Below are 12,766 nucleotides of genomic sequence, written 5' to 3' on the forward strand. Positions count from 1 at the left end.
TTTTTGGGCCAATTTTAAATCTTGTATTTCATTTTCGTGGAATGAACATACTTTTATTTAGAATGCTTATTATTGCCCGATATGATAAATAGATAATATTAGAGATGTGCCTATTTTTTCACAAATTTTTATATTTTTTTGTAATATTTATATTTATTTTTATTGTTAAACTTTGAGAACATTGGTTAACTTGTTGGATGTGGATGGTTAAACTACTTACTTATCATTCAAATAAAAGGGTTGTTTGTTTAATTATTTTCCATGTTGGTTTTGAACAATTAAAAATATTGGATATAGATTAATTTATATAATTTACTGGTGAAAAACAAAAATACTTCCAACAAAAGTATATAAGAAGAGAGAATGAGAGCTAATACCTAAAAGAAAGGGAATTTAATAAAGTGGAAATTAATAGTACTTTAAATTATATTTTTTTACCCATATAGTTAAAGAGGGACTAAATTCATAAGTATGGATGTTTTAGTCAAGAAAAGTCCACAAAGATCATTTATTTAATGTGTCTTAAATATAAGATTTAATGAATGGAAATGAGAGTTAATATCTTAAATATAGTACTTAATGGTGAGGAATATAATGAATTTAATAAAAGTAGTAGTTCAAATTATGTTTTTACCCTCATAATAAAGGTAGAACAAATTTGAAAAATAAGGGTATTTTAGTAAAAAAATCCAGAATCAAGACCTTATTCACACTTTTAATAGTAGTATAGAACTTTCATTGTTAATATAAATACTTCTAATTCGTCATATTCATTTTTGTTTATTATGATAAATATATAATATTAGAGATATGCACAAATTTCGTAGACAAGTATTTGTGTTTTCTATATTTTTATTTCTATCTATTTTTTTAAGTTTTTATTATATAATTATGGCATCATGTGCCGGCCTATTAGACTTGAAAGAAAGCAATTTCATTTTTGGGTAATTTTAATTTTTTTTATATGATAAATAGATATATATATAATATTAGAGATATGCACAAATTTCGTAGACAAGTATTTGTGTTTTCTATATTTTTATTTCTATCTATTTTTTTAAGTTTTTATTATATAATTATGGCATCATGTGCCGGCCTATTAGACTTGAAAGAAAGCAATTTCATTTTTGGGTAATTTTAATTTTTTTTATATGATAAATAGATAATATTAGAGATGTGCCTAATTTTTTTCACAAAATTTTTATAATTTTTGTAATATCTATATTTATTTTTAAATTGTTATTATCTAACTATTGGTTAACCCCAAGGTTCAAAGTATTTATACGATATGTGTTTCGGTAGTATCATATTAGTAATTAGAAATGCCTGAAACTTTATTTTTTTAGTTTTTTTTTTCAAAATTTGGTTTTTTGGGAAGCTAAAAACATGTTTTTTTTTAATTAAAAAAAGTTGGGATTCTAAAACACCTGGAAACAGGCATTTCAGATCGTATTGTTTTCAAAAGATACGATACAATTTGCCTGATACGGGGCGTATTGTATCAATACTTTAAACCATGGCTAACCCATTTGATGCAGGTGGTTGAATTATTTACTTGCCGCTTAGACAAAAGGGTGGTTTATCTAATTATTTTTCGTGTTGGTTTTGAATATAGATTTAATTTGTAGAATTTATTGGTGAGAAACAAAAATGATTCAACTAAAGTATGTAAGGAGAGAGAATGAGAAATAATACAAGAGGAAATTTAATGAAGTGGAAATTAATAGTATTTTAAATTACATACTTTGCCCACACAATTAAAGAGAGACTAAATTTATAAATAGGGATGTTTTAGTCAAGAAAAATCCACAAAGCTCATTTATTTAATGTGCCATAAATATAAGATTTAATGAAAATAAATAGGAGTTAATACCTTAAATATAGGACTTAATGACGAAGTATACATTGAATTTAATAAAAATAGTAGTTCAAATTATGTTTTTCGCCCTCATAATATAGGCAGACCAAGTTCAAAAAATAAAGGTATTTTAATAAAAAAATTTCCATAATCTAGACCTCATTCAAACTTTTAATAGTAGCATTGATATAGGTATAGATTGGTGATATAATTACCAAAATACCCCCATAAAAAGCATAAACTTGAGTGACAAAAGTGGAATTCTATGAAAAAAGAAGTCAAAGGTGGGGGAAAAAAACAAAGCTAAGAGGGTTTACAATCTGGTCCAGAAAACCAGATTAGAAAATTATAATGATCAAACAATGTACAATTTAGGCTATATGACTTAACCCAATTAGAACGTCTATATATATATATATATAATATAATAATTCAATTTATAATATACTAGGGCTACAATGAATTGAATTGAATAGGATATAGGTAGATTCAACTTTGATTCATTTAAATTCGGATTTGAATCTCATATCGATTGGATACCTAGCGGATTCAAATGGAATTCGCATTATATATTAAATAGTATAAATAAAATAGACTAAAATGACCAAATATTATATATTATTAATAAAATAAACGAATTTTGTGAACAAAATGAATTAAAAATTACCTATATTTATTGAAAATACAACATTTAGGCCAACTTTACTCGTAGATATATGAATTTTTTGTATATATGAGCGTTTATGTTTAAATTGAACCAACTCAGATTATATTCGATCCAATTATAAATGTATTGAATTCAGATCAGCCTTAATAGAATTGAATTCGAATTGAAATTTTAAAACAAAAGGGACCAAGACCGTAAATTGAAATTTTAAAATTTTCCCAAACCAAATCACTAATTTCAATTTTGGTTCAATCCAACTTGAAGGTCTGGAACATATAATGAACCCTTAGTCCCTCAGTCGGTTTCTGGTATGGACTAAGGAGTACGAACATCATAATTTGTGAGAGGTGACGCCAAGGGAGATCATCTGCTGCTCATGTGGCAACCAAAGCAATTCCTATCATCCCAAATGTTCTCCCTTAGATTAGAGCCCGAAACTTTGTCATCCCTTGAAGCTCTGGTTTTTCCACAGAACCTAATTAAATTCCTTGAACAGCAATCACTCTGAATCATGGCTGATTACAGAAAGAAGCCTCCTTTTGATCTTCTGCATTTCTGGAAATTCTGATAGTGCCATGCCATTCCCTAGCCCAGATGGCTGTTCGAATTTCAATCCCCAATACGAGGCAACGTGAGATGTCCATCCCCCAATTTAAACCGACTTTGAATGAAAACTGGCACCATGGGACAAAGTATGAAGAACAAATCCCATCAAGCAACAAAGCATAAGGCTCTCGTTGAGTAAACCAGACTGTTGCAAAGCTTTGACTGTCATGGAGATTGGAGACGACCTTAAACAGTCCTTCTGTTGCTGTGAAATGTGAATACCAACGAGCGGAACCCAGGTCTCCGCCACCAGGGTATGGGCGAGAATGGTTAAATAATAAATATGCAGTGATTGAAGCTCTTCATCTTTTTTTTTGACTGAGAGTCTTCAAACCAACGAGTGGCCATGGTGATTCAACACAGATGGTAGTCCCACAAGGCATAAGTGGCTAAATCCTCATCATCACAACCTAATCTGGAGAATCACACTTGGAACCAGTGTATCAGATTTGGACCGGACATAAAACCATTTTGGTCGCTGGGCTTGACTCGCTCAAATAACAAAAAAAAAAATCTTCAAAATACTAAATGATTCCAAATGATCTTTTAAAGCTATTTTACAATTCAAAACAAATACAAAATATATGTCGTAACACCTATTGGCACATGAAAAAACCTCTCTAGTAGAATGCAACTTGTCAAATCAAGGAAGGAATCAATTGTTTTATTATTGCTTCATCACTCTAATTTCTTTTCTTAGCCCACAGCATGACTAGCGAAAATCCCATCAAAGACATGATAACAACCTGCAAATCACCGTAATAGCAAGTGTTGTCTAAGAGGAACTCCATAGCTTTCCAAATGCAGGAGATGGAAATGACAGTAACATGCGGAATATTTCAGCCAGCAAGGCAGCAAGTATTTTTTTACTCTTTAGTCAGCCAAACTGCCAAAGTCCACATTTTACAGGAAAGAACACAAGCCGACTTGCCTCTTTTTCTATGTTATTAATAAATGCATTATCTTTCTGTAATAGTTCCCTAGTACCATAATGCAGAGACAAAAGGCAAAACAAGTTTGAAATTTCAACCAAAATAAGATGCCTGAAAGACAGTGAAGATCCATCTAATTATGTCCAACCTTAAACTTCTACTCTTCATCACAAATTTCAATTGCCATTAGGCTATGTTTGGTTTGAAGGAATATGCAGGGAAAGGAAGGGAAAGGTAAGGAAGCCTTTACAAACCTTGTACAGGTTTCCCTGTCTTTCCCTTCCTTTCCCTACCTTTTTCCTTCAAACCAAACATAGCCTTAGTGAAAAAGCCTTCATTTTCTTGTCAATATTTGAAGTTCCTTTTTCTTCCTTTCTTTGACAAATTAAGCATACAATCGGTGGAGAAATATGCAATAAATAAGCTGGGATTCAAGTTCATACTTTGAGAAAACTTTTGAACTTAGAACACCAACTTTCTATCTTTATATGTACTAGTAAATTTGATAAAAAAATGTACTAGTAAATGTGCACCTAGTAATTTTAAATGATAGTAATAATTATCTTTCCAATTTTTCTTTTACAACCTTTGTTGTATTTTCTTGTAATTTTTGTTTTTTATCTTTTAATTTTTATTATTTAATTATAAAATCAAGGGTTGACACATTTGACTCAAAAGGTTGAACTATTGACCCACCAACAAATAGCAATAGGAAAACAATTTCGTTTTTTGGTTGGTTTTAAATTGTGTATTTTATTTCCATCATCAATAAAAAAAATTCTTTATTACACTTGTTTGCCTTCAATGTGATTATTATAAAATATTAGAGATGTGTCTAAACGTTTTCTACAAAACATGTATTTTTTGGGTTTTATTTTTAAATTTACTCAATTATGACATCAAGGGTAAACACATTTGACCTAAAAGGCTAAATTGTTGATCTACCACCAAGTAGAAAAACAATTTCACTTTTGGTTTAGTTTTAAATTTTGTATTTCGTTTCCATCATAAATAAAAGCAATTTTCTTGTTTATCACACTTATTTTTCTTTAATATGAATAATGTAAAGTATTAGAGATGTCCCGAATTTTTCTATAGTTTTTTTTTTCGATTTTTTGTAATTTTGTTTGACATGATGAATGATATTAGAGATGTGCCCAAATGTTTCATATAATATTTCTTTTTTAAATTGTTTTGTGTTTTTTTATCTTTTTGTAATTATTCTTATTTAATTATGATATCAAGGGTTGGCACATTTGACCTGAAAGGTTGAATTGCTCACCTGCCACCAAATAGAAAACAATTTCATTTTTTATTTGGTTTTTAATATTGTATTTCATTTCCATTATCAATAAAAATAATTTCATTCAATGAGAGAGAAAGGTAATGCCTTAAGCATAAAACTTTTTTTATGAATAAACTTAAACATAAGAGTTAATGAAAGTGAATTGAATGAGGTGAAAAGTAGTAGTTCAAATTACATTTATGTCCTTACAATTAGAGAGGAACCAAATTAAAAAAATATTGGATTCAATAAGAAAGATAAGAAAAAAAAAATGATGAATAAGAAAGATAAGAAATTAATACCTTATATAAGTTATATATAAGACTTAATGAGATAAAATTGAATGAGATAAAAAGTAATCGTTAAAATTACATTTTCTAACCTCACAATTAGAGAGAGACCAAATTCAAATATAAGGGTATTTTAATCATACAGAAATTTCACATTCTCATTCATACTTTTAATAGTAGTATAGGTATAGATAGATTTGTGCTTCCATGATGTCATTTATCCAATCAGTGACATATAGATTTCCATGTTCCAATCTCGAGAAACCCTTGACACTTTCAAATGCACAAGGTGGATATAATTGATCATCTAGATATTTGAACATTGTTCAAGCGATGCATGTAGAGCAAACAATTTAGCAGTTGCCAGTTGATAGTGATACATACTTGTCAAAATACTGAAAGATTTTACCCAGTTCCCATTACATTTACTACCAAAAAGGATTATCTTAAGTGATAATTTTTTGTGGGTACAGTTATGTAAAAGTTGGTGAATATTGAGATTTACAACCACAAATTCATGACTGCTTGAGCCAATCACACATCTATCCGACAACACCCATGTCTGGAAAGTTAACAATTTATGCAGAGAGGAAATTTCTTTTCAACATAAAAATCAGCTGATAGGAAAAGTAATTTGACTTACCGAGATGGCTGGGGGTACACCTACGAGGGGATCCTGGAAAAACTTGTTTGCAAGTGCAAGTGCTAGAAGACTGCTTTGCATACCTGCGAAAGAAAGAATCCGGTAGACCATTACCAAAATGCTATTTTGGATCTAACATGTTAAAGTATTAGTATAAAAAGTAAAGGGAAAATAAGTAAAACCTGTCTCAAAGGACAACGTTCTTTGCAGAGCTTTCACATCAGGAGCCCTGTGGAAGAAAAGGCCAGAAAGAACATATCCAGCAACAAATGATGATAGGTGAAATCCAATTATGAGCATTAGGATGGTCATTCCAAAGGGTGACAAAACTGCATTAATGTTTATTGCCAGCGGAGAACCAACGCAAAGAGCTGTTACAAACACTGACAGTGGAGGCAATATTGGTCTAATGGCGTCACAAATCCGGGGAAGGAACCTTTCATTCATAGAGAGGAAACAAGAAACAATGTCAGAATCAACCAAATTATGTGAAGACAGAGAGTAGTTTAGTTTATGAACTAACTAGAATTGACGAGTGCATGGGCACTAGAAACCTCAGGGAACCAACCAAATATTTATGTGCAAGGTTCCAGAATTAAAAAAAAAAAAAAAGTAATGTGAAGAACTTGAGGGAAAAAAAAAAACTCTAGGAAGGAGAAAATGCAAAACAGATGCAGTCAGCCAGTCACCTATTCAAAAGCAGGCCTGCAGCAATAGGTGCAACTACAATCTGCATTATACTGGAGACCATCCCTCTTACATCAACAGGCAACCTCTTCCCAATAAGTAACAGAGATAACATTGGTGTTACAAAAACTGCCGTTGCGGTGGATAATGATGTCATGACAATGCTTAGAGGAGCCATTGGTGGGTCAGTTAGAAAGGTTGCATAATTTGAGAGCTGTGCCCCACTAACACAAGATGTTAACATGATTCCAGCACCTACTTCAGAAATCCATAATCAGTAAGATAGCATCCTTTTCTTTTGCCACAGGGGAGGAAAACAAATGAAATAAACAGAACTTCTCACCTAGGGAAGTCGGAAGATGGAAAGCTGTTACAGAAATTGTTCCAAACAAGTATCCCAGGAGAGGCTTCATGATGAACTGACCAACATATCCAGCAAAAATAGCTGCCGGTCTATTGAATGCTTCAATGAAATCCTTTTCACTTGAGTTCACCCCAACAGCAAACATCAGAAATCCAAGAGCTGGTGCATAATATCTGGAAATGATTTATAACCAAATCAGTTTGGTTAATTTTATTTGCATATTAGTTTTACATGAATATAATACAAGAATGTTAAGTTCATTTGGGTAAAATTTAACTCCTTAGCCAATTTCCAACTTCTTTCTCTGAAATTGGTGGCTTTGGAGGCCACTGAATGATTTCATAAACCAGAAACCTTTACAAATTGGAGCTTCATGATGTTGGGTCTGACTGAATTATGTTATACAGCAATGTATCGACAGGTAATAAGATACTTCTTTCTTTCTTTTCCTGGTAGGCAAGGTGTCATTTTCAAGGTAAGCAGGAGTAAGAGTTACTTTGGTTTGATCACTACATGGTTTTTCATTGTGGTAGAACATAATACTAATGTTGTTTTCATAGAAATATCATCTTTGTATCAATTTAATCATAGAAAGGCATCAGTATATTCTGTAGGCTGTAATCGGACCGCAGGGCAGGAGTGGAAAAAGCAGTGCATATTCCACAATCCAGTATAGTGGAATGAGCAGTTCTACTAGTCATCCTATTATCCATCGAACCAACAGAAAAGCATGGCATAAAGTCTCCTACTTCTAATATTCTGTACACCTGTTTTTTGGAACCAAACAATGAATTCAGGAACGCTTTTCTATCCTAAATTTGTTTTCACCATGATCCAAACACTTGGGAAGCCAAAGGAAATTATGTTATTTATCCTCCCTAATGCCAATAACAATGTCAAAGACCAATCCATATAGTGCTAGAAGAGTCCGAGCACAGATGAATTTATTGTGGAAATATGTGGATTGGTCCATGCATGCCCCCCCCCCCCCCCATATTGCTTCTGTAGAGAGAAAAGGTGCATGACATAAAAGATAATAATAGATATTTCCATAGATGTGTCAAATAAGGTCCAATATAGATCATAAGTGCGTAACCCTGCATCTCAACATATTCACTTGTCTGAAATTCATAAAATATCGTATGTTAATTCTAGTTGCGTAGGCGACGATTTGCATCTATCAAGCACAATAAACAGGGAAAAGCGAACAAATTAGCCATGAAAATCCATTAAAAGAATTGCTGAGCAGGTGAAAACAAAACAAGAAACAATCCAATTCACAATTCGGTAAGCACCCAATTCGTGTAAAAATAGGAAAAAAAAAAACGTCTTCCATTACCTGTTTGTAAACCATGTGAAAGAAGGTGGAAATATAAGAGCCAACACTGTACTTGCAAGGACTACATGTGGCAGAATAGAGTTAGCTCCCTTTAGGATATCCAGAACGGTGCCCTTTCCTTCAATCTTCTGAACAAGTTAGCCAAACGGTACTTTACAAATATTCATGCAATAATAAGTGATACAGAATTCTTAAATTTACAGGACAGTTCAAATACAGCACCTGAATCGGCCCGGAAATATTTTCTGGCACCCGATCGAGTTCGAAAGAACTGGAGAAATTCTCTGATACACATCTCCTATGTGAAGCTTTAGAACCCCTAGCTGTTTATTTTACACTTGACAGTATTAGAGGAAAATGAAGATATGGAACAAAAGTTAACAGGGGAAGACTTACGTTTAGAACTCCAGCAGATCGAACCTGGATGGTCTACAGAATGGGAGACTGCACAAAGAACTGAAGGTGATGAAATTGCTTGAACTTATGAATGTGAACACACATATATATATATAGAGAGAGAGAGAGAGACCTGAGGACAAAGTGAAGCTTTTTTGGGGCAAAAGAAGAAGACGAAAACTTGGTGTTGGAACATTCTTTGAGAAAAAAGGTGAGAAAAGCGGCCGCCGGTTCTGCAATTGCGAGTGGAGCTGACCACTGAGAATCATTCCTTTCCCTTCGCAGTTCGCACTCAACAAATATAAAATTTGGTTAATGGCGCGATCCCGACGGCAATGGAATCAATACATCTTTCGCTTGGCTTTCGTTTACAACACTTTCTCCGATTAAAAATAGTTACATAGGTATCCTGTACTTTCACACCAACCTCACAGCACATACCCACCGTGTATTGTGAACATCTCTCATCAATATGTTCTAATTCTTTCAAATATACACTCTGAACCAATAAACCAATGTGGGTGATAAATTTACCAAAGTGCCCGTTATTTATTAATTTATTTAAGATGAATATCATAAATTTGGAAAAAAATAACCGCGACAATATAGGAATTAGGAGGGCATAATGATTATACTGAGATAAAAAAAAAAGAGAAAATCTATGATGCAGAAAAAATAATATGATATGAAAAGAATTTTGACCAATCAAAACTCACTCATGAATTTTGATAAATAACACCTTATTTGCTCCCACGTTTGTGATTTCAGTTTATTGGTCAATTATTTTTTTCATATCATAGTCCAACCCAAAAAAAATATAGATCTAAAACTTAATAATCTCTAAAAGTTATTAACTTTGGAGTAGAAGTTGCATTCATTATTTGTTTGATTATTTATCAAAATTTATGTTAATTTCAAACAAATCTCTCATTTCTCATGCTACTATTTATAGAAATGGAGACATGAAGAAAGCTTCATTAATTGTTGTTAGAAAAAGGGGGCAAGATTGCACAATCATTATACCCATTAGTTCAACACATTGCTTCAATGTGTGATTTTTCAAACATGAGAACGAAAAGGGGAAAAGAAGGGCAGCTTTGAGATTTTAAAATGTTTAGTGCAAAATAACTGATGGAATTCCCATGGTTAGGCTTGGGTATATATTTTTGAGAAGTTGAAAGCAATGTTTTTAAAATCGACCGGGCCAGATGGTCAGACTAGAAAACCCAGGAATCATTCATCTGACTTGTTCCGTTTTATTTCAAAACCGCTTTTTAGCCAAAAATCATTGATTTAGTCAGTGAATCGTTGACTTGAGCGATCAAATAGTCAACTCAGAAAATGGTTTTTTTTTGCATTTTTTTAAATTTTTTTGTTAGAACAGGTCATCTATTCAATCTGAACGATTGGTCATTCAACTCAGGAATTGGATCCATAACGGTTTCTTGTCCGATCCAATTTTAAAAACCCTGATCCAAGGTATAAAGTGTCACACTTGAAATTTCAAGCCCTTGAGTTGTAACTACCCCGTAAACACTGGGTATAATTTGTGTTAAAATATTTTATTTTCTATTATTCCCAATGAGGCAATGACTTGGTCAGGTTAACATTCCACCTTTACTCATAAAAAGAGTTCGTCACAAGCATTAATTGAAAATGGAGGTAATTACCATTAGCAGTTTTGAGAATGGAGGTAATTACCATTTTAAGTTATACTTTTATTTATTTATTTATTTATTTAGTTTTAGAGTGGATATGTACATGTTTGAAAAAAAAAAAAAGTTTTCATTTAAAAGTGAAAATAAACACTCTGTTTTTTGAGTCTGGATATCTTGTACATTTATTTCTATACATTTCCGTTTCCCTGCACAAGCTATTAAAGTGAGACACATTAACGTTATATGGTTAAAGGATTTGTGCGTGCGAATAATTTAACCAGAATGAAATTACTTCCGTTCTTTATTTCCCAAAATTTCTAAAATTTAAAATTCATTGAAACGAAAAAAGAGGGAGCCACTGATAAGTTTCAGGCGACGCTTTATGGAATGTGAGTGTGTAGAAAGCTATCATCGACAGTAGAATAGAAGTGGTAATCTGAAACCTGGGTGATAGGGTTTTTGTTGAAAGACCACGAAAGCTTGATGCCATTGAACTCATCCCTAATTTCTTTGTAATATTTTTATTACATAAATGGAATAATTGCAGAAGATATAAGATTGAATGGATAAAATAGAGAAAAACAGAGGCAGAGTGGTGTTGGGAGAAGAAGAAGAAGGAGAGAGAGATGGGTCTCCTCTCTTTCTTCCTTGTTGATGATCAAACCAAAGAGAGAAAGGAAGGGATGAGAAGTTTCCATTCCAATCACTGCCATCATTGTAGCTAGTAAACAATTCTCTCTCTCTCTCTCATTCAATGCTCTTTTCTCTTGCCCTGCTTTCCATTTTTTTCTCTTCTCCCCTTTACTAGCTCAGTAATTTGATCATGCTTTCAAGATCAAAACTGTAGTTATGTATCATAAGCTCCTAAATTATTGGCAACATCGCCTTAGGGGAAACCTTCTAAGAAAACACAGATTTATTTTCATCGCTATTTCTCTTTTGTTTTATAACTTTTATTTTAATGAACCTTTAAACAGAGCATCTTTTGATGTTAAACCATTAACCGTGTGGTGGTATTTCATGTTTCTCATGTATAAATTTTTTAATCCGCAGGATGTTGACGTGTATCACTCTGATAGGTCGTGCAGAAAAATGTGTAAGAAGACATGTGCAGGATATCCAGACTAAATTTGGGTTTACCTTTCATACATTTCCATCAAATACCCTAGGTAGGACTGTCAATGGTACCCGAAAATCCGGGACTCGATCCCATTATTTGGGATTCAGATAATGTATATATGTAATTGGATCGGATTCGGATGTTACAATCTACATCTAATTAATAATCAGACTGGATTTGGATTTGATCACATCCGATTCGATTAAAATCCAAATCCAATTATAATATAACATTTATTAATTTTAATATATAAGTTTTATATAATTATATTTAAAATTATAAAAATATATTTTATATATTATATTATATGTGAACTTATGTATATAATAAATTTAGTGAGTTATATTTATATTAATTTATTATATATAAAGGTTAAAAATAAATAAAACTTTCAATATTTCTGATATTTTAAAAAATTTGTAGTAGAGTCAGATTAAATCCGAATCCAATCCGAGTCCGTTAGGATATGGATTCAAATCCGAGTCTTTATATCCAATCGGATTCGGATGTATGCTATCAGTAATCATCGGCTGCATCCGATCCAAATCCAATCCGATAACAGCCCTAACCCTATGCACATCATTGGATCTAAAATGTGGTGTGACCATATCATATTAAATCACCCGTGAGATTTGGTGTGCCCATATAATTTTTGTGTCAAAAGTCAAATCATTTTTATGATGTTTTGCATAATGGGATTTCCTCACAACAATCGCATCCATGCATTGGAAACATCTTCATATAAGTATGTATTCATTCATGGGATTGGAAACATCTTCATACTTGTATTCATTCATGGACAGTAGATTTGTCCATGAGTCAGGCTTTAGGCTTAACATTACACTGTTTATGGTTCAAGCTTTAAGCTGGACCTATTAGAATTTTGATAAAAGCCAAATAAGCCCAGTTCGGTGTAATAGG

At 32.3% G+C, this 12,766-nt stretch overlaps 1 protein-coding gene across 4 annotated transcripts; it reads right to left on the reverse strand.

Annotated features, from left to right (window-relative positions):
• Positions 1-2,633: 2,633 nt before the first annotated feature.
• On the reverse strand, positions 2,634-9,533 carry LOC104611868 (Sodium Bile acid symporter family). 4 transcript variants are annotated; one of them, XM_088895720.1, is made up of 9 exons: positions 9,201-9,483; positions 9,068-9,115; positions 8,894-8,994; positions 8,672-8,796; positions 7,312-7,505; positions 6,971-7,223; positions 6,464-6,717; positions 6,282-6,364; positions 2,634-3,546 (listed from the first exon to the last, which is right to left on the reverse strand). In XM_088895720.1, the coding sequence occupies exons 1-9, from the start codon at positions 9,334-9,336 to the stop codon at positions 3,535-3,537; spliced, it is 1,206 nt and encodes a 401-aa protein (XP_088751846.1). In that variant the 5' UTR covers positions 9,337-9,483; the 3' UTR covers positions 2,634-3,534. The 4 variants fall into 4 exon arrangements, with proteins under 4 accessions (XP_088751846.1, XP_010277424.1, XP_010277422.1 ...); XM_010279122.3 differs by having other exon boundaries at positions 8,672-8,799; XM_010279120.3 differs by lacking the exon at positions 2,634-3,546 and adding an exon at positions 3,647-3,877 and having other exon boundaries at positions 8,672-8,799; positions 9,201-9,533.
• Between the last annotated feature and the right edge of the window lie 3,233 nt (positions 9,534-12,766).

This window comes from Nelumbo nucifera, chromosome 1 (assembly GCF_055504915.1).
Source record: "Nelumbo nucifera cultivar China Antique chromosome 1, China Antique-T2T, whole genome shotgun sequence".
Lineage (NCBI taxonomy): Eukaryota > Viridiplantae > Streptophyta > Magnoliopsida > Proteales > Nelumbonaceae > Nelumbo > Nelumbo nucifera.

What these genes read in the sequence shown, in the direction of transcription:
- LOC104611868 (XM_010279120.3), bottom strand. Translation starts at nt 9,336, where the DNA reads ATGATTCTCAGTGGTCAGCTCCACTCGCAATTGCAGAACCGGCGGCCG. An exon ending in AAGCTTCACTTTGTCCTCAG is followed by an intron (nt 9,116 to 9,200) that starts GTCTCTCTCTCT and finishes TTCTTTGTGCAG; the next exon opens with TCTCCCATTCTGTAGACCAT. An exon ending in CCATCTTCCGACTTCCCTAG is followed by an intron (nt 7,224 to 7,311) that starts GTGAGAAGTTCT and finishes TTTCTGAAGTAG; the next exon opens with GTGCTGGAATCATGTTAACA.